The sequence below is a fragment of the Ptychodera flava genome, chromosome 2 (genome assembly GCF_041260155.1).
Source record: "Ptychodera flava strain L36383 chromosome 2, AS_Pfla_20210202, whole genome shotgun sequence".
NCBI lineage: Eukaryota > Metazoa > Hemichordata > Enteropneusta > Ptychoderidae > Ptychodera > Ptychodera flava.
Window position 1 is genome coordinate 11,122,817 of NC_091929.1, and position 22,979 is coordinate 11,145,795.

A 22,979-nucleotide genomic window follows, 5' to 3' on the forward strand; every position below is an offset into this window, starting at 1 on the left:
CAAACGATGCAAAATAAGAATTATTGTGAAAGAGCAAATAGCAAGATAACTTGAATAATATTTTTATTTTCGGATACAACCAATGATGGAACTTACTTGCCCGGCAGGCTTTTCTTGAAACCATAATACCAAAGATAAGCAGTGCTATACATTTACTCAAATTATCAAGCAATTTCGCATCATCAGTGTCAGCGTTCGTTTGTCCTGGCCTTATCATATGTTTTTTCCATTTCTTTTTACCGTATTCAGAAGGTTGTCGACCGCGCATTTTTTTTATATTGGTAGTTTAATATTGTAACTACATCACGATGCGATGATTTATCGAAAGGGATGGGATGACAAATAATTGCCGCCCTCTGAGAAAATGGTTCCATCCAAACAACGATCACATGACAATGGCCCACGTGGATACTGAATCGCGCCGCAGCTGCGTTCACGTACCCTGTGCCAGCGCTGTTGGCAACATTCGTTTACCGGAGGCACAACTATCGTGACCGTGATCATGACTGTCGCAAAGTACATCTTCGCTATTTTCGTTTTGTCTCTTTCTTACTACACATCAGTACTTGCCTACAACAACTTCAAGACCGATCCAGAAGAACACATGAATGCGGTAAGGAAAACGAATCGAGACCGATGTGTCATTATTCAACGAAAGTTTACCTGATATCATGGAGTATGGTGCAGTTTGTCGTGTCGCTCTATGATGGTGACCTACATTGCATTACTATGCATGTTTTACTGTTGAAGGCTCACGTAAAATTGAAACCTGAGCCAGCAATAGGCAGTTTTGATCAGTATAGGAAGAAAAATTCTAGATGATTCTTCTATCTAATCTATACCACCAAAGATGCTACTATCTGCAATCGGACTGCGAGACATATTATTATTTAAAGGGGGATCTGAAATTAAAAGTCTGGCCTTTGGTCGTGGCCATTTCCAATTTTGTGTCAGGATGACAGTGTAATTGATCGTAGTAATTAATAGTTATTTGAATCCAAATCCAGAAATGTAAAGAGAATATCGGTGTTTTTACAAATCATAAGATGGAATGCGGGCTCACGCCCACTTGAGGTAATTTGTGTATAACTGTCCTCAGTTTTGTTGCGACGATGTGTCCACCCTTTCTTTTCAGTGTGATATTTTGTAAATATTTATTGACAATGTTGCACTTATCAACAAAGAATATACTTCTGATACTCTACATAACAACATGTTCTAGATGTGCCAATAGTATACTTGTTATCTACAAACCTCATCGGTTATCTAAAAGTAAACTATTTCAATAGAATAAATCATGGTTTCAAAAGTCAACTTCTCCAATCTTTACATCAAGGTGGATAAAGTATATGATGTGTGTTTTTGTTATATCTGAGCTCTGCGGGGGGAAAAAATTTGATTTTCAAAAAACTAAGATGGTGAAATTTTTTACTCATAAAGCTTTAATATGAGCCCCCCACAATGCATAGATCACACAAGAATCATTAAAGTCCTCGAGGTGCATTATTTTACAAACCAGTTAATTGTTGTTAATTGTTGTTAAAGTACTTAAATTTGCCACAGCCTGTAAAAATCTGTAAAAATTAAGAGGCTAGAAAAAGAAATACAGAAAATATCTCAATAAAGAGAGCTTTCTTGATATATGCTTAATCAGTTATATATAATTTGTGATGATCATTAGGCATATCTTAGGTGGTCAATATTTACATATTTACATATTCACATGTACTTAAGGGATTCAGACAAGCATACCAGTATATAGAAGGGAGGGCAGTACAGGCCATTTGTTGAAAGAGGTATACACGACTGATCGATTGCATGTTCATTATCTAGCTACAATGTATTGACAGATTTATGTATTCTATGAAAAATGCTGATAGTTGCAGCTGTGTTTTAATATCAAAATCCAATGAGTTTTTTGAACATTAACTTCCAGGGACAAGGTACGCCAACAATTAAAACTCAATATCATTTTCTGTTGCACGTACAACCACCAACAATTCATCAAAGTGATTTACGTCTGAATTCAGCATGTCACATCAAATTTTACCCCATGCATAACACCAGGTGATTTGCAATGACTTGTCATTATGTAGAGGAATTTATCATAATACATGCTATTATTATATCATATTTAATCAGATTCAGATCTTGAATATTGTCAGGAAGTCTCATAAGCCTTTAGCACACTGTTCATGTTTATAGACATATATGTCATACAAACAAAATACAGGAGCCTATTATATAAATATATTTTTATTCATTTTAAAAACCTATTACCTTTACCTTTTTGCATTTTACTTACCAACAATACCATCCAATCTTTGAAGAGATGTTTGGATCCCATATTGCCTCTGAAAAAGTCACTATTTCAATCCTCATCGATGAGTTTGGTTGATAAAATTCAGGCACTTTATATGTGCATATTTGTGCCAGCCATATTTGAGTTGTTAAAATCTAAAGTTCTGCAGTCATCGCCGAATTTCGAAAAAAGTTCTTTGGTCACACTTTAGTAAACATACAGAACAATTTTACAAAATAAGGTAAGCCTAGGGGTACTCATTTTCAATAACAATAGGAAGACCCTCTAGGCAACCTGATTATTTGCATATTGGAAGATTGGGCCGGGTGTTGTTCAGGTGCACAAATACTTGAAGCCAATATTCAATGTTGCGTCAGGTGGAGAACTAGAAATACTGACTTGTTGTAAGCCAAATTTCCTCCTTTGCCCGGATATTCATTGCACCTTTCACCTGTCAATATATCTTCATTGTTTAAAATTTTCTCATTTGTGCTGTAGCATACATGTCAGGTTGTTTACTGTCTTTAAAAATGAACAAAACATTGTAGCAGTTTGTCAAGAAAAGTTAATGAGTTTGATAAACATATATGGTATCTGATATATGTTTCACTTTCAATCTTCTATTTTGGTCCAACATGTATACTAGACCTATCATCATTTAGTTTATTGTTTTATAAAAGATCAAGAACTGCATCACTGATCAGTTGTTCAAACATTTTCTGTGTGTGAATTGTTTTACTTCTCTCACTGTTCAAACTCTTATTTTGCTCCTCGCGCTCAAGAGCTCGTACACAAGTTACTGTCTTGCCACGTGCCACTTTGCTGTTCCTTGATCAGTTTTTCTCACTACTATGCTATCCATGGGTCATTGCAAGTTCAAATATTGACTGTTGTTATTGAAGAACTGGTAAAAGATAACACACAATGTGATTAATTTGACAGATGAAAGCTTGAATTGAGTGACCTAATGTCTGCTTCCGATCAGAAATTATATGATGAGTATCTCTTTTGTCTGTAAACTGTCACACTGAGGGCAGAGCATAATAGGCAGTGAGTCCATGTTTTGTAATTAAATAATTATCATAAAAACATCAACAATAGTTGTTATTCTAGCGTCTGCGCTTGGGGAGGAGCCCTTGAAAGTCTCAGAATTTAAAAGCCGCCTGGAAATTAAAGTCACGGAAATTAAAGTCTGTGGAAATGAAAGGCAGTCCTGAAAAGTTCTGGAAAATTAATAATCTACCCGCACTTGTTCAAAAGTGACAAGATTATCAGTCATGCCATCATAAAGTGACATTGAAATGAAATATATATTGTAAAAATGAGATCTGGAAAATGGTATTATTTGATATCAAAAAGTCATTGAAAATTGCTGAAAAAGTCCTTGAAAGCCCTTGACTTTGACCATGAGTATGGTATGGACCATGTTCCGTTGAAGTATTTATCAGAAAAAGTTGATATTTGGGTAAAGTTCATTCTCGCGAGCCAGAACGTAATTTCCGCTCGTACCGCTAAGCTGTTGCCGTAGGCGCGTGGTTTACGACGATGATAAAGTTCAGAAGTTTATGCAAGTCATCTAGTTTCTGTTCCAAGTCTGTTCCAAACATCCGTTATCAATAGACACCCATCTGTAACCCATTCTGCCATTTGAAGGACACTTCCTGATATTGCAATATCAGACGGACAAAACCTTTTGACCTGTTGATCCTACCATCCATCAAAATAGCCATGTTTCTTTGTTGGTCTATGCACAGTCCCTGGGTGGAGGGACTGTGGTCTACATAAAGGTAAAATGCGCCTCGGGAACAAATATTCAGACTCAAAAATTTTTACAATGCTTTTCTGGTCTACTGCATGTGGGGCTCCATTTTGATGGAATTTTTTATTTCCCCCCTAGATTTAACACAAGGATAGAGACCATTTTTAAATTAAACATAGTGAACATTGGTGACCCCTGATTTTTATTCTGGATTTTGAAAGAGATAGTTGAAAATTTCCTTGAGGAAAGTTTGAGCAAAATTTTAAGTCTTTCACTTTCAAGGTCAATGCTACCTTAAAGGGGAATGCACATTATGGACAGATGTTCAGATTCAAATTCCTCACAATATTTCTGGTATATGCTGCTTGGACCTTATAGATTTGAAGCAGTGCTTTAGCCTGAATTATGTCTTGAGAATATTGGGTAATCAAAGTAAAAATGGCAAAACTCAGATATTTATATCAGTTATGATTTGGCACTCCGGAATAAAAAGGACGCGATGCATACTACAGACTCAGTATGCCCAAAAGATCACATGATGGCGGTACAAACAAACCCAGGCACTACAAGCGCATATGGAAATACACATATTTCTATGCACGTTTGCGGAATTGGGTCGGTTGTACTATCTATGGGTCATTTGAATTCCACGTTTAACCTATTGCAAAGGACGCAATGTACTCCAGCAATTCCCAGACATCTTAGATTTTATATTCACCGTCAATATCAAGACATCAATCGTGGAGGATACATGTCATTTCATACTGTTTTGTCCTAATATATGACAAAGAGAGAAAAGAATTAATACCACAAAAAATATTAATCAATTACCAACGCAAGGATGTACACATCCATAATCTGTCTTTGTACACAGGTCTTTTAAGAAATTAGACAATTTTATAAAGAAAACGCATCAAGTTTAAAATGCAGAAAGTGTAAACATATTCCTTATCAGTAGATCTCCATTTTTGTAGTCTGAATAATCTAATTTGTGAATGGCCCATTAATCCAATAAACTATCGAACTTATTCATCAATATATAGGCTGGTGTACTTAATCTAATTTGAATGAACCATTTATCAAATGTTAGCCATCAAAACACCACGCTTGATCTCAATAGACTATGAAACTAATTGTGAGCAGTAGACCAAATAACCTGTAGCACTATTTCTGTGGAAAATTGGCCTTGTAATTAGCAATATTCTATATGGTCAATGAGCCACAGCTTTTGGCATTATATTCATGAATTCTCTTTGAAAGTGCAAGTAGTTTTCATAGATGTAGTTACTTAAAGATGTGTATACAGGTATTACAAACAACTGAATTAGTAAGTTATAATGCAAATGGATGTGTTTTTCTAATATAGCTGCCCCTGAGGAATTCAGCAATGACATTAGATGTTGGGCGTATTTCTGACTTGAATCTTCGTAGACGCAACATGATGTCATGCTGGTCTCTTCCATCGTTGCGTTAAAGTCCTCTATTTCCTTGTCATATTTCAAGTTTTTGAAAATGGCAGGAAATTCAAGTGAACTGAAAACTCTGCAATTTCTTGCCTGTTGTGTCAGAAGTGAATGTGGCATAAAGGCGACATCGTAAAATTCCAAGAATATCTGCATAAGTGCAGAAACTATTTTGAAGTAAAGAAATATGAGAAACGTGAAGCTTATGGACCTTTAAAAAATAACCTGTTGCCCTACTACACCAATAAAATTTATTAGTTCATATCAGATTGACGAGAATAATGACAATCAGATTTCATGAAATCCAGCTTTCTCAGAAATCTACACAGATTAATTCAGTTTATGTAGATATGGGTATATTTGTAGAAATCATTTGTAATCAAGGGAAAATTCCAAGTATCCTAACTGTCAATTTATATATATGTGAATATATTATACAGATATCCTCTACTAGGCTATAGTGCTTGATGATTAAAGCAGAGCTTTTGAAATTACCCAAATTACGTCAATCAAGTATAAAATTATTATTACCCCGGTATTTTGCACTTCTATATATACCATTTATATATATATATATATATATATATATATATATATATATATATATATATATATATATATATATATATATATATATATATATATATATATATATATATATATATATATATATATATGACATAATGTGACATGTCAAATGTTACGTATTTAGATTGTTGTGGTGGAAAATTTTTGTTTGTTATGTCAGTCAGTGATAATTAATTTCTCTTTTTGATTGAATAGAGTCAGCTGATTACAAGCAAAGGTTACCCATGTGAAGAATACACGGTTAGAACTCATGATGGTTTCCTATTGGGCGTTCAGCGAATTCCCCATGGGAGAAATCATTCAAAAACCATGGCAACCAAACCGGTGGTATTTCTCCAACACGGATTATTGTGTTCATCAACTAACTGGTTGACAAACTTAGCAAATGAGAGTTTTGCCTACATTTTGGCAGATGCTGGGTTTGATGTCTGGCTTGGAAATGTTAGGGGCAACACGTACTCGAGGAAACATGTGACTCTTAAACCAGATCAGGATGAATTCTGGGCATGGAGGTTAGTGATGAAGTTCATGAAGCTTACAATTTTTGTAAACTGCCTAAAAAGTTGTCTTTGGTTTTTCATATGTGGCAGTCATTTAGTAGTATGGGCCTCAAAATTGCAAGACTTAAACTTTTGCTTGAACTTTCCCTAAAATACTTTAAACCATTCCCTTTTGAAATCAAGGATAAAAGTTAGGAGTCACTTTGCAAAATTTGGTCCTAGAGAAATAACTTAATCATGATTATTTCAGTCCAGACAATTGTGCTAGTTCAGTTGGGAAAAATTAAATTTTTCAAAATTTTCACAAAACTAAGTTTTTGAAAAATTATATTTTCTCCAGGAACTTTAGAATGAACTCCTACCAGTAGTAAACAAAAAAACGTTGTAAAAATTTTAGAGTCTGGATATCTTTCCCTGAGGTACATCTACCTTGATGTCATAATTGTATGTCTAACTTTTATCTATTTTTGAGTCTTTGTGGTGAAGTTATGATAACTCCACTGTTTACAAAAAGTACCGATACATTATCGTGGCAGCCGAGAAATGACAACTCACCTTACATAAAAACCTATTGTAAGAAAGAAATACAATACAAAATCAATAGTCAGCATCTATACAAAAAATTAGCCATGGATTTGAAGAGAACAATGTATACAAAAAGGTCTCTAAATGCTAATTAAAAGGGCCAGTAGCTGTAACTTTGGATGATTTTTCACTAGATTTGTTTTTAATGTAAACTGTAGTTTCTAATTCTACTCCCAAAGTATATTGAGATACACAGTATTCAGCTTGTCAACTCAGCCTGTACATATGTACGCTGCATTGTTATTGTTGACAAGTGAATTCTCGTCTGGACTAGAATTCAAATATAAACAATAACAGTGCATTTAGCACACTTTGTTGACAAGCAAAGTAATTTGTGTTTCAACATGCTTGAGGCAGTAGAACAAGAACTTGCAAGTGACATATTTAAATAATAACACATGAGAGCGAGGGCAATATCACGATTTATTGCCTGCCCAAGGGATGGTGGTCATGATCGACATACTGATGATGCCCTCGCCGTAGCACATTTGATTATACCAATGTGAGTTTATCGTATAAGCTGAAGTCGATGGCGTCTGTATGTATGTGTGTATGTATGTATGTACAGTGTGTCCGTCAACATCAAAAACAGGCAAACCGCTGCACGTTTTAGCTTGGTATTTGGTGTGTTGATGCATACTGGGCTATAGATGGGATTTTGTTCAAATGAAGTCTGCATTGCCAAAATTATGCAAATGAGCTTACAAAATGTGAAAATGGTCAAGAATTAATATCTCGAGAACCGCTGTTTTGATTGCTTTGAAAATTTGTGTGCAAGTACCTTAGGTGAACCTTATACAGTTTTATGAATATTGTGAAGATATTTTTAATTTTGTATTTTTACTGAATTTTTTGGTGATTTTTCTCATTTTCAGTAAAAATTCTTCTTCTCTGAAACCGCCTGCTCAATCGCTCTCAAATTTGGGTTAGATCTTTGCAAGGGTGTTACTCTTCTAATTTGTTGAAATTATGACAAAATTGGGAAATTACTATTTTGGAGCAATATTGTCATTTTTGGTCAAAAAATCTTAAACAGTATTTTCCTTTTAAAACTCCTGGACAGACAGCTTTTAATTATATTTGGTACACAGACGTACAGAGATGACAATAGTTAGATATGTGGAAATTGTCCTGAAATATACAAATTTGTATTTTTAAGACAATATTGTCATTTTTGGTCAAGAAAACTTGTTCTCAAAATTACTTGTTTGATAGCTTTGTAATTTGGTATAAAGTCCCTAGGGATGTTATTTGATAAATTTTCTGTTCAAAGTGTTGGGAAACCCCCAAATTTGTATACTTTAGGTAATTTTCTCAGTTTGTGACCTTAAATGACCTACACCAACCCAGGATATGTTGTGAGACAGTTTTGAAGGCTGTGAACATAATTTGTCATATTTGGTATCAATTTGTAGGAAAATTTGATCCAGAAAACATAGCTGAGGTGAATTTTTTCATTGCAGACCAATTTTTGCAACTTTTCTATGTAAGACATACAAGAACTGATGAGAAATTTGGATCCAGGATAATTCCAGATGTTGTAACAGTGACCGCCCACAGTGGAAGGCATTTCACCATCTGTAACTGATTTAAGTGCTGTTTACATTAGAATGATAACATTCACATTTATTTACAACCACAAGATTGTAAATACCAAGGAATGGAACATTTGATATTCAGGAGGGGTAGGGTCTAGAAGATTGATGAGGTAGCATTACTTTTTTACCAGATCCCTTGTACATTTTTTTACCCACTCCCAACTTTTCTTTTTATCAAACCTTCTCTGTCCATTTTTTGTTGTTGACATTTGCTTATGTATTTAGGATCTGCTTGTCCCATTGCTATAGAAGTTTATATGCATGTTCCTAAAGATGACCTCCAGTACCTAAGTTGGAGACCTTATTTGCTTTTGTCATTCTTGTTTTTCCTGATTTAAATATTTCTCGAATGGACCAATTCAAACCGAATGTGAGCACACTGTCCTTGACGGTATTTTTATTTTTATTACACCAAACAAGCAAACATGCAAAGAAACAAAAACACAAAGACTTCTTCGAGTACAGTTCGCCTTCTGAGTCCGGACCTCAGCGTAAAATGTTGTCAGTGCCGAGTCTAGGGTTGCTGCTAAAGTTTGCTGATCTCCTCGGTGGCGTATGCAAATTTGTTGCTAGTATGGTCGCTGAACACAGAAATTGCATTCCTTGTTGCCATTTTTGTTCGTTTGCTTTTTACCTGCATCAAAATATCGTCTAACTGTGCCGGAGACAGCTCTGCATGACGTTTCGCAGCCATAAGTTGCCAACTGCAAAGTACAACAAGCGAACGACAATTTGTTTTGCGCAGAAAGGGTGCGCAGTAAGTAAAATGACATCATCCATGTAATATCAAATGCAGAGGGCATCATCAAGTTCACAGAGGGCATCATCACATTCGCAGAGGGCATCATCACGTTCTTTTACATGTCACGTGAGTCGTGTTTAACCAATGGCAGTGCACGCTGAATGAGTGAGGTGTAATAATACAAAATAAAAAACGGGGAAAAATAATCTAAACTTACAGGTACTGGCCAATTGAAAGAAAAAAGTGAATAAATTTAAATGATTCTGCAAAAGTATGTCTGCAAGTACTGGTAAACAATCATCACTTGCCTCAATAAAAGCATGAATAGTATGTACTTTAATGAAGGGAGAAGTTTATTGAAATCAATTCCAGTGTTTTTGTCAAGGCTGGTACCGTGGTAGATCGGCATCAGATTTTTTGACAGTCTGGTTGTTGCAATAAGGTGGGTGAACCTGCATATTGGTACAAAAATATGGGTAGTTGCCAACCTAGTGTTGAAATCAAATTATGGGTTTTACCAATTGAAAGTTAATCTGTTTACCCCATTCTCTGTGAAAAAGTCTACAATCACCAATGGTAACAATGAGTCTGGGCTAAACCATGTAGGTTAAGGTGGTTGGAAAGGCTAGAGCGTCAGTTATAAATTTCAACAAAACTATTAAAATATAAAAGTAGTCAACATTCTCTGTGGAATAAAAAAAACTAGACATTTGGGCACAAAGGCATTGCAGAGTTATAGCCTGTTAAAACTTCTGAAAAACTGACCAAATAAGAAGAAGTTGGGGAGTCCTTAGTGTATTAACTATGGTAGAGGTCCCCTAGCTTTTAATAAAATGTTTGAAAAGGGAAAGTCATTATTTGCTGTTTTTCAGGAAAGTTTGACAAGGCGGTGCTGGCATTCAGAGTGAGTGACTGCTATTGTAAATGCATTTTTAGATTCTTTGAGTGTCAAAGAGGTGTCAAAAGTGAGATTAACCAAAAAAAACTGCTCTATGACTTCAAAAGAGGGGTGCAAATATGGCTTGTTTTCAACATTTTTGACAGAATAACAGTTTTCCTACATAATTGTATACCAATTTAATCCAATTTTGAAATGAGATATGGACATGGAATTTTTACAGCCTATTAACAAGGTTACAGATAAGATTTGTATGGCACAATTTTCCTGTATTTGAAGTACTTTTTGAAAAATCACATTTTGAAATTTGAAAGAATTTTTAATAATTTTTTGATATATAAACCCATGTAAAATCATAAAAACAAATTTTATTTACAAATCCTGCCGTACAAATCTTACAATAAATAGTGTCAACATATTTATAACTAATTTGGTAATATTAATACTATCCAATTATTATTAAATTCAAATATGTAAAAAAAATATGAAAAATTAAATTTTAATATTTACTGGTGTCATATTTCAAAATCATGGCTGCAAATATACAATTTTTATATACTTTGGAGAAAATATTAACTAAGGGAGTTATCCTGAAAATTTGAACTAAATATCTTGATTCTAACACTTGAAACTTGACATTAACTCTGAGAAAAGAATTGGTGCAAAAATAGCCTTTCCAACCACCTTAATGTGTGTGGCCTGTAGCTGTAACTGTGATGATTGTTTTCAATGATTTTGTAGTTATAGTAATATCAAGTGGAGTTTCTTATTCTACTCCCCAAAGAATGTTGAAACACCCACTATACAGCTTGTCAACATAGCGTCTATATGTAAAATGCACTGTTATCGTTTACATTTGAATTCTAGTCCAGATTATAAGTCACTTGTCAACAATAACAATACAGTTTACACACATACAGGCTGAGTTGACTAGCTGAATACTGTGTATATCATCATGCCTTGTGGTGTAGAACAAAGAATTATGGTTCACATTCAAAACAAAAGTGGTTAAAAAATTATCAAAAGTTAGCATTACTGGCACTTTGATGTACTTGATATATTTTTTTCTTCTGGACAGTTGGGATGAGATGGCGTGGTACGATATGCCAGCTATGATCAACTTTGCATTGAATGTTAGCAAACAACAACAGTTATACTACATAGGTCACTCCCAGGGTACATTGATGGCATTTGCACAGCTTTCCAGAGATCCAGAACTCGCAAAAAAGGTGAGAAACTGAACCTCCTTACCACCAAATTGCCATCCTGTCTTGGCCCCTCTGTTTTTAAGTTGTTCACCCCAATTCAATGTGAACAGGTCCACAAATACAATTGATAACAATGGATTTTAGGCCAAACTATGGAGGTGGAACGCCAAAGCTCCATAATTATGCTGAATTTTTTTCTTTCCAAAGTTTTTGTTTGACCACTGCAGTTTTTTGTTCCAATCCCAGAATCATGCCAACTTGCCTGATGTTTAATTTATCAACACAGCCTGTATGCGTGCTATGTTCGATGTTTTTGTTGGCAGTGTTAGTCCAAGCTAGAATTCATTTCTTAACAAAAACATTGGGTATTGTACACAATATAAGGCCAAGTTTGTTGTTGGGTACCACCAGTGTTCTCCACGGCGCCTTTTAAGTGGGCGGTGCGCCCACTTTAATTTCACGGCTGCCCAGATAAAATCTACGCCGCCCAGTTTAATTTTCGGCCGCCCATGCTCTTGAAACCCACCGTCTGTTTGTTCTGGGGTGGCGGGTTTGGTTCACGGCAATGTTTTTATGCCGTGCTTTTGTTTGTTTCTGTATTTAATTTCAATAAGGTGTTAATTTAAATCAATAAGGCACATTTTGCTGTTGTTGTATGTGTGAATTTGTCATTTTAATACCTCGTCAAGATATGTCACGACGACCATAGCGGAAGAAAGACCGCGAGAGAAGCTCGACCGACTTGTCAACCCATTCACACAATCACCGTCCCGCCACCCGGACGGTGACACAATAAACTGTGCGGTCGCATCAAGATCTAAGTGTTGTCTCGATTGATTCTGCCGAATTTCCCCCCAAGAAAGTACACATTCTTTTAACACCCTCAAATTCAGGGTTCTCCCAGCCCAAAACAGCGTCGCGGCCCGCGACGCTATTGTTCAACCCTTGACTCCACCGACCCATCCAAAGAAATTGTAAAGGACAGAAAAATTGATATAAAACCATAGTCAAAAGACAGCAAAAGTCAGCGACGATTTCTGCTCTTACTTGACGAAAAATTTGAAATCAAACTGATTACACATTCCCTAGATACAGAAGTGGCAATTTGGTGAAATTTCTGTTTGACTCTCATCTTGAAATAAAAAGTAAACGTGGAACGAAGACATGTATGCTGCCGATCAACAGCGTAGCATAGCTTACGGAACTGTCTGTCACTGCACCGGCATGCGTTGGCTGCACGTAAAAGCAACTCAACTTTCCAAGATCGAACGGTCAGTATCTTGTGAAAACAGCAACATAGCAATGAAATTGTTATAGTCAGCGGTAAAAACTCTTAACAGATGGAGCGTTACTTGCTTTAAACAAATGAAAATGCATGTGAAGAGAATAAAATCCCAGATCGCGTGCGTGAATGAAAATATGCCGTAAACAATGGCGGATATGACATCAGAGTGGGACTCTTCTATTTTGGTACCGGGGGTGCGCATTGTCAGAGAACCCTGATAAACGTACTGAAAAACGTAGTATTTTCCTAGCGATGCTGTCACGGGAACTTCGATATCTCATTGTTTTACATCTTTTAATAGTTTCTTTGATCTGAGCAGTTTTACCAACTTTAACGGTATATTTTACTCTCCTAACCTTTCTTTATTTGAGTTAAACAAGGGTAGGAGCTTATGCAACTTAGTGAGGATGTACTGAATTTTGAAAAAATCAGTGGAGGGGCTCTGCTCCATGAGTACACTGTTTTGTCAATTTTTGGTGAACACAAACTATATGTAAATATTATGCAAATGATTATGTTAATATTATGCAAATGATTATGCAAATTAACCACCCACGTAATTTTTTTATTTGTGGAGAACACTGGGTACCACAAACTCATAAGTAACAACCTTGTACCGGTACATCATGATAAAAGCACATTTTCTATCATTTGTGTAAGCACTGGTGCAGAACAAAGTCCTTAATAAACTATATTTCAACTTAAATTAGTCTTTGTCATCGGTGAATGACTCTTATTACCGGTAATTTTAATGCAATATATTTTGTGGTGTCGTTCGTGCTTATACATATCTTGACTCGCATGAGGATAAGAGCATTCATTATGTTAGCTGAGGGCCTGAGTGTTGCCCCAACGCACTCTTTTCATGAGTCTGTGTGCCGAGAAAAACTTACTTTTGCAGATTCACAGGCCCGAGGGAAATCAAGCTTATGCTGTCACCCACATACCGGTATGACCAGTCAGTATCTGGTTTGTAACACACCTCATCCAATTTTTTCGCCAAATATTCTAGAAGTTCCTCTGCTATCACTCATCCTTGTTGCAGACAGCACTGCCGCCTTCTCTTGCATATTCCAGAATGTACGCATGCATAGATGGTGCTATCAAATTTACACAGTCGACGAGGAGTGTTACAATCTACCGGTACAGTGCAACATGCAATCAGCAACGGACTCTATTGGCTCTAACTAATTCACTTCCTCTCAACAGATCAAGACAATGTTTGCAATGGGACCAGTAGCTACGGCAGGACATGTGACAAGTCCCATCAGATACTTAGCAGCTTTGGCTCCAGAAATACAGGTCAGCATAGCAGTAAACTCCACATCGGAACAGCACTTGCATACTGATTTGGTATTTTGACACAATCCTGCCAATATGGTTTCTCAGAGTGCTGTTGGCACCAGCAAACTGTACTTTCTGTGTATATGTAGATTGAAAACTAACATGCATATTTATGCTCACAGACGGGACATAGCATATGGTGCAACGTACTCGTTGCCTCATCAATGCAGTCGGCACCTCAAACTGAGAGACTTATAAGAAACTTTTGCGCAAAATTACCATAAGGAAACTTTAAACCATTTCCTTTCAAAATCAAGAATAAAACTCAGGTGACCATGCAAAACTTTGGTAAGAGAGAAAAAATTGCCCAATACTTACTGACACTTGAAATTTAGAATTGCCACCAAGCCTGTGTCAACTTTATCGGGAAAACTACAATAATTGATTTTCAAAAGATTGTACCTCTGAAAACGTCATTCACACCACGGGCTTCAAAGTGAGCCCCACAAGTGGTAGACCAAAAGAATATTGCAAAGTTTGAGAGTCCAAATATCCGTCCCTGAGGTACATTCTAGCTTGAAGGTGCAGATTCATTGATAAATTTATTGTCTGTACAGATGGGTGGATTGCATGTAACATCATATGCAGATGAGCAGACATAGTTACAAGACTTGAACTATTTGTATCTCCATTTATCCAAATTTTTCCAGCTTTTATTTGACATTTTTGGAGTGAAAGATTTCCTACCAAACAGCGATATTGTGAAGTGGCTAGCTGATCATGTCTGTACGGAGCAGTCAAGAATATTCTGTGAAAATATTCTCTTCATTTTGAGCGGTTGGGATCAACAGCAACTAAATGTGGTGAGTATTAACATTGGATCTTTTGATGTACAATATATTCCTTGCAGCAGTGCAATATCAGAAGTGGCACTTTGGTTGAAACCAGTTGTCTCCTAAAAAGAATCCAAAATGACATGTTCAATCAAAGGGAAATATTTTGTGTAAAACCATCATTGATTATTTATCAGAACATCTTTAACTTTCATACTCTGGCATCAGTTATCAGAAATTAAGTTTGTCAGGCACAGCTGCATATTGTTCTTTTGAGTTTTGACTAGTTTGCATCAAAGTAAAATCTTGTAAAAAGTCGATATTTTGTGTATCTATTGGCTCTATTTCACATGTTGTTAAAACCCTTTGAGTGCCTATTGATTTGTCACCTGTATGAAATAAAACCAAGTCAATTTTTCAGGGTTTTCCCAAAATTTGATCAGTAAGAGTAGCCAATGAAAAGTGATGTCTATTTGGTCCAAAATTATGAAAAAAATTACAGAGAAATCATGAAAATTTGTGAAATGTGGCACTATAATTTTGGTGGGAAAAACTTACAGCACTCAAAGGCTTAACAATTCACATGTTCAGAACATACCTTATCTTCACCTCAGAAGTGTACATTCACTGTGTACCTGTTGATAATTTTGTGAAATTTCCATTGACAGACTCGCCTACCTGTATACTTCACACATGTGCCTGCTGGTACTTCGGTCAGGAATGTTGTACATTTTGCTCAGGTATGGTAGATCATGAAAAGATATTCAGGCTAGGGATTAAGACATTGCCCCAAGAGGGTGTTACTGTTTGTTGTCTGAGGAATAGTGATCTCAGTTAGAGGGAGGGGGTTGCTCTGTCTGCCACTGTGCATATGGGACCCATACAATGGGTCTGCAATGCTATGCACAACATATCCCTACATCTCTTAGTGTATTTCCAAAATGTTTAAAATAGCAGCTGTACCAAAACTGTTGACCTTTGCAGAAGCAGCTTCATATGAACAAAGGGACTCAAGTTTATTTGGCAAAGTCTTGTAGTGATTGCAAAGATACAAAACTTGCACATCAAATGCTGAATTTGCTTCACATTTGCACGGCATTCATCACCAATTTCTGGGTCTTGGAAGAGGCAAATGCGTTCAACAAAAAAAATCACGCCACCACAGATAGGACAACCCCCATCCTGTATGACAATTCTGACTGTCTGTTGTCTCACCCGAGGAATGGAAAAATCAGTCAAATATGATAATGAGCCTTCAAATCTTCTGACAAGCATTGTACTATTACACTGTGCTGTTTTTTAGCCAAAATATCAATCCGAGAATAGGCCAAACCCGGAATTCGAATCGACCACGGTACAAACAAAGCCATGTGCGCAAACGCGCACAGACGTACGTGTATTTCCATACGCGTTCAGTACACATGTGGGTTTGTTTGTACCGGCATCACGTGATTATTTGGGCGTACTGAGTATGTAGAATGGCGTACGCATCGCGTCCTTTTTATTCCGGAGTAGAACCATTGAATATCAATCCTGTGTCCATTAAATACCTGTCTCTCCACTGTAATACTATATCTGATATTTTAGACACTTATAAACAATACTGGTAATCTACCGAGATGTTAGACTGAAAGAAATATTCAGCCACGTGTGTGTGCACTTCATGTCCAGAAGTTAATATGGTTATCTGATTTTCTCCTGTTTTTTTTGCAGATGGTTGAATCCAATAAATTTCAGATGTATGATTATGGTACACCTGAAGAAAATAAAAATTATTACAACCAGGTATTATTTCAAATATTTTATTAACTACCGGTACCTTAATTGGTACGTGTCTTGATTATCACGTCTTCTTGGTAGACCAAACTTTCCAGAAAAGCCAAACTGGCCATAGAGGGCATGTATTTTTATCCTACAGTTACTGTACTCTTTTGATACAGAAGTGATGGTACAGACTGGGGTTTCATTCAGTGTGTGGTTGGTGTACATTGTGTACACATTTATATACGGTATATCGTATTCAAATACCATATTTAGTGTCTTGAAGTTGGGGTACTAGGCTTATAAGTAGACAAGTGCGTAAAAACATATATTCAGAAAATTTTAGCAGAATGAGAATGTACATGTATTGGTATCACACATTCAAATTAGTGACAGTAAATGTGCTCGTGTAATGGTTAGTTTCCTACCATTATATTTATTGTTAAGAGTGGAGGGAAGCCACTTTTACCATAAAACCTATGAAAACATGGATTCAAACTTACAAATCTCTGTCTGTATGTCTCCTCTCTCTCTGTCTCTCTGTCTCTGTCTCTGTCTCTCTCTCTCTCTCTCAGTCAACACCACCCCTCTACTATGGCGAGAACATCACCACACCAATAGCTTTGTACTGGGGAGACAATGACTGGCTGGCAGACCCGACGGATGTTAAAAACTTCATTCCAAAGATAAAGAAAGTTATGATCGTCAACGACGAAATACAGGAGTTTGATCACTTGGATTTCATCTGGGCCATGGATGCACCTCAACGTGTTTATCGAAACATAATTCAAACCATCATGAAACAAGAAATATCCATCCATGGTTGAAAGAGAGAGAGCTAGAATATAATAATAATTGTAAAGCGCCTTGAGCACAAGTCATGTACTTGTGGATATGTGCGCTATTTAAGAACCCATTATTAAAGTGCAAACTGCATTTACCAGTGACATTCTGAAATTTTTATTGATAGTTGGAAATGTCAACAATGCAAACAATATCAACACATACAGTGTTTCTGAAATTTGGCCAGTCTAGGATCTCCGTTCTGTTACGGTGTATGCTATGCTTCCACACAGGGTTTTATTGGTAGCATAGCAAGATTACACTGTAACGGAAGAGAGGTCCTAGACGAATGTTGGCCAACTTGCAACAGAGTCTTTAGCACCATTGAGAATGTTGATAGCGTGAATCCTGTTGGTAGCTTGAACCCTGCCACTACTAGTGAATTTTATGCCACATCTTAACCCTTTCACCCCAGTTCCCTGTATACAGGTCCAACTTTACCATAGAAAACAATGGATTTGGGTCAAACCATGGTGGTGAAAGGGTTAAATGATAAACTTCCTTTTGACTTTTTTTACACTTGCAATGCAAATTTTACAGTTGCTTTAAACATAAGCAAGGAAGAGGCTGTTTGAGAAATCACATTTTGATGTACAAACATGGCTGAGGAGATAAGGGATGTCAAGTAGGGTCCATGTACTGTGTATATGAGATTAATTTATGATTGACACAGTACTTTGAAATTAGTGTTTTTAATGGGTATGAACCACATGATTTCTCTGAGTTACTTTTTACAAAAACATTTTATAAATGTTACAGTAGCACAGCTCGGAGACAGGGTGACGCTCAATATTGAATCTTACAGCAAGACAGTTTTACACAAAATTTGGTACTGATGTATGCTACATGTTATGTGTTATACATTTATATGGTATATATCACAGTGTGTCTTTTAAGCAAAGTTGGTACACCAATGATATTGGTAGATCCTCTTATAATCAAGAAAATATTACATATAGTTTATGCATATGAGGCTGAAGCAGAGAAGTTTCTGCAAATTCCTAAATTAACTCAAAGAGTTTATTAGATTGAGGGCAAAGTGGTCACAAAGCACCATGACAAAAACAATACTGATCCTATTTTTCCCTAAAGTGTACTTTTCAGGGATTTGGTGCTGAGATGTAATGGCTTCCCTTTAAAGCTCAGTGATTTAATCTATATAAGGTAATTATGCAAATGAATGTTTCCATGGTAGTATGCAAATTAATATTCATGAGGCTATATATGAATAAACATGATAAAGGTCTGTCATGTTGCAAAACTGCATCAGTCATGAAATGAAGAGTTGATTAATATCAGTACTAGAGAATTGTAAATTTTATTGACTTTTAATGGAAAAAAACATTTAGAATGATATGTATGTAATGCATTTTAACCATAGATTCTTACTGTTATCTTTACTATCTATATATCTATCTATCAAAAACACTGTTCTGGTTGAAGTGCTATATTATTAATTTAAGTTTGTTTTTTTTGTGTCTTAGCTTAAAGTTTGGACTTGGAGAGCAGGTTGGTTGTGGTAAATGAAAGTATTTGTTCTTCTCATTGCAATGCAATTTTCAACTTTTTAGCTCTGATGTGTTTTATTTGTACAGATAACAAAAACAATATGAAATTTTCAGATATACATTTACTCTGTTATAGTTACTTAACTTGCTATGATTTCATCCACTCTGTCATGAATGCAGGATGGCATAAAACTTTTCACAATTTCACTGATGAGGTAGAAGCCGTGTACCAGTGTGATAAGACTGGCCCCCAGTCACTTGGCGTTTCTGTCGCAGCAGTTACTAGCGGCCAAGCTGGCCATCACGTTTAGCCCACAACCTATGCTAAATTCTGACCGAGAACAATAATTCAAATTTGCGATCACCTCACCACTAGCACAATGATTTACTGATGTTTATTCCTTCAATTTACTCTTTTTTGATATTTATATGCTATGCCAACAGACTTGGGGCAAATCGACAAGTATGATCTGGATTGCCTGAGCATTTCTGAAAATACATTTGCACACACTGGACACAAAATTTTCTGTGGGCATTGTAGTTGAATTTATCAACAAAGGTAACCATGACAAACTCTTTGAACGGGTAACCATGGTGATTGTCATTTTATAGAAATGACATGTTTTCATATACTTTATGGTACATCCTCTCTTCCTGGCTAGGTTTATGAAATGGGAAAAAAATTCTGGTGACTGGGATTTTATGTTACCAGGTTAAATGTGATGATACTCAGTATGTTTTGTGTGAAGTTCACTCTCTGAGTCTCCCTGTGTATTGTGTAAGTAAGTGTGATTATTTATCACAGGCACTCAACTCAACCAGCATATGGTTGGCATTGTACATTGGGGAAAAACTGTATGGTAGTCCTGTCCTGTTTGACTTGAAAACTCAATATTGTCAGCTATACCATACACACTGCTTTTTGTATCCAGTTGAAAATTGTTCTCTGATGAGGAGCAATAAGCAGACCTCCAATAAAAGGTGAAATTCATGGTATATCTTGAGTATTTTTTTCTGATGCGGCATATAAAGCATGTATTTTGATTTTTGGAATTCTGTGAGTTTTTCAATCAAGTGTATGTTGCAGTGATACATAACTGTAGTGATTGTTTTTATCGGTAAAAGTTGTGAAATAGAGATGACCTGGTGATTCTCCAGAATGTAACTGTACTGACATTGAATTTCCATCCAGAGTTGTATTTGGTAATCTCAGGAATATGGTATTGCCCTTGACATATTTCACAGTAGACACAGTTGCTGTATCTGAATTGTGTTGACAGAAATGAAATGTACTATGGAAATTTCAAGCCATTCTTTGTGAAAGGTACTTATAAACTGTATACTTATTACTTGAGTAATTGTATTATTTATTATTTACTGTTAAAATGTCACATTGTAATTGTTTTTCATATTGATATGAAACCAGTACATTCACAAAAATCTTAAAGGGACCTTTCATAACAGGATTTGCTGAACCGAGCAACTAGAGTGTGTATCCAAAGACATTATTTACAGAACTTTGTAACTTTGGTCTGAAGCTTTAGCTCAGCATGAGAAACACTGCTTGGGTATTTTGTCCAGTCCAGTCTAGGCTGGAGGTGAAAATTTAACATCACCGTGCCAAGGCATTTGTTGTGTAGGTGGCAGGCTAGGACAGCTGGTTGGAGAAAACTCAGCCGCCAAATCAAGGTGATAATATATCTGAAATATTTGCATAATAACATGCTAATGAGCCTTTCTCTACAAAAATATTTCATGTCAGGCTGGACAATATCTCCTAGCCACAAGTGGGATGATTCCTATACGTTGTCATTTCTTGTCTAGCCAAAAACATTAAACAAAAACATTTTCAGATTGTCCATTTACTTTTATATGCATTTTTCAAACAATTATAAAGGCAGTTTGTGCCTCAAAAATGAAAGATTTAATCTTTCGGTCAATCTTAAGTAAACTTTCAACCATTCCCTATTAAAATCAAGAATAAAAATTGGACGTCATCATGCAAATTGTAGTACCAGAGAAACAAATTACCCAACATTTACTGATATATGAATTTCAAAATGGCCACCATCCCTGTGTTATCTCCATGGGGCAAATACAATTCCTGATTTTCACAAAACTAAGCCGGAGATAACTTGTGTACTCCATATGCTTCAAAATGAGCCCGAGATGGTTTCTGTATGGATTTTATTGGAGTTATGGTATACCAATAAATAGTACATGAGTAAATACCATGTGCAATGCCTTTGTGATTTTTTTCTTTCCACTTGTCAACATTACGATAGAGTAATAATAGGGAGAAACTTTGTGGTAATAAAATAAAAGTTGCTCAAATTTTCTTTTTTTTTAATTTGTGTATGTATTGTTTTGTGATACAATACAGTTCCCTGATGATTGTATGATGTTTACTGCCAAGAAAGAGGCTATTTGTATTTACATCACAGAATTAAAAAAAAATGCCACAAGTTTTCTTCTAAAATTAATGAAACTGTAAGACCATGATTTCTGATTAAAAACTTAGAAACACTGCAGTGTAGATGTATTAGCAGCAATTTGTGCCATCCGCATAAATAATCAAAATTGGCAAAATTCTAAATCACCATTCCATGGTACAGAGTTAATACTCCGGTTGAACATTAATTTAAACATTTCTGTTAAAATGATCTCAAATATTACTGAAATGACCCTTCCTGACCAATTCATCCCATGCACGAGGTGAATGTGTTAAACTTGTGTTCTACATGCATATGCTTGTGATAATGGCATCATTTCTCGGGTTATGCACTTTATACTCTAGAGGGCGCTGTGTATGGTCATCGTGTTCGCTCAGTTCATAGTCTTTCCATGCACCAGTTTTTGGAAGACACTCGAATCTGACAAATGAAGGATTTGATTGCATGCCCTGCCCAATAACCAGTCTTATACGCACAATGATTAACAGATCGCATAAGAAGTTTGATAGCTTAAGAATGCGACACAAATATTTACATGATTTCAAGAGAAAAGAATACTGAAATTGCAGAGGGCAAAAAACTACGAATGTTTCCGTTAAAGTGCCTTCGGGAAATACCAGTTGGGTTTCCTTATTGGCACTAGCGTAGGATAAATTTAAAAGGAGGCGAAGGATTCACGATATTCATTAGGTGTTTCACAATCTTAGCGTCTATTCGTGGATCGTCCACGGGGCGTTGTACCACAGGGTCATAAGGCCCTACTGGTCGATGAGTTTAAATTGTCTTATGCTATGATCAATATATATTTGCTATCAATATATATATTTATATAAATATATATATATATATATATATATATATATATATATATATATACATATATACATATACATATATATAACATATACATATATATACATATACATATATATACATATACAATATATATAAATATATATGTGTATATATATATATATACATACATACATATGTATAGGATAAGCCCGAGTATGAGGGCTCTTCTGGTATATAAAGTCCAACCCAACGATAAAATGTCGAGGCCGCAGGCCGAGACATTTTATCATAGGGTTGGACTTTATATACCAGAAGAGCCCGAGTATGAGGGTTTTATCCGACTTAAAAACTATCGCCCTAACTGATATATTTTCGTTTTCAATGTATTTACGTCAACCGTCCCCTTTGTCAATGTAACATGTTTAGGATATGAATTAAAACTTTTATTTGTGAAATAGCCTTCCAATGTAATGGAACATCCTATAAATGCCCTAGGGCACATTATATAAATGCCCTAGGGCACAGCAGATTTTGTGTTGCAGCTGGTTTCCGCTGTATTACCAAATTTGAATAT

At 35.9% G+C, this 22,979-nt stretch overlaps 1 protein-coding gene across 1 annotated transcript; it reads left to right on the top strand.

The window, feature by feature from the left end:
* Positions 1-431: 431 nt before the first annotated feature.
* LOC139114351 (lysosomal acid lipase/cholesteryl ester hydrolase-like) lies at positions 432-21,373 on the top strand. The gene is made up of 8 exons (XM_070676034.1): positions 432-613; positions 6,308-6,624; positions 11,514-11,664; positions 14,138-14,230; positions 14,923-15,075; positions 15,714-15,785; positions 16,759-16,830; positions 17,382-21,373. The coding sequence occupies exons 1-8, from the start codon at positions 503-505 to the stop codon at positions 17,631-17,633; spliced, it is 1,221 nt and encodes a 406-aa protein (XP_070532135.1). The 5' UTR covers positions 432-502; the 3' UTR covers positions 17,634-21,373.
* Positions 21,374-22,979: the final 1,606 nt, after the last annotated feature.

Bases quoted from the DNA above. Each gene is read 5' to 3' on its own strand.
- LOC139114351 (XM_070676034.1), top strand. From the start codon at position 503: ATGACTGTCGCAAAGTACATCTTCGCTATTTTCGTTTTGTCTCTTTCT. The intron at 614-6,307 runs GTAAGGAAAACG...TTGATTGAATAG, and splicing joins CAGAAGAACACATGAATGCG to AGTCAGCTGATTACAAGCAA. The intron at 14,231-14,922 runs GTCAGCATAGCA...AAATTTTTCCAG, and splicing joins CTTTGGCTCCAGAAATACAG to CTTTTATTTGACATTTTTGG.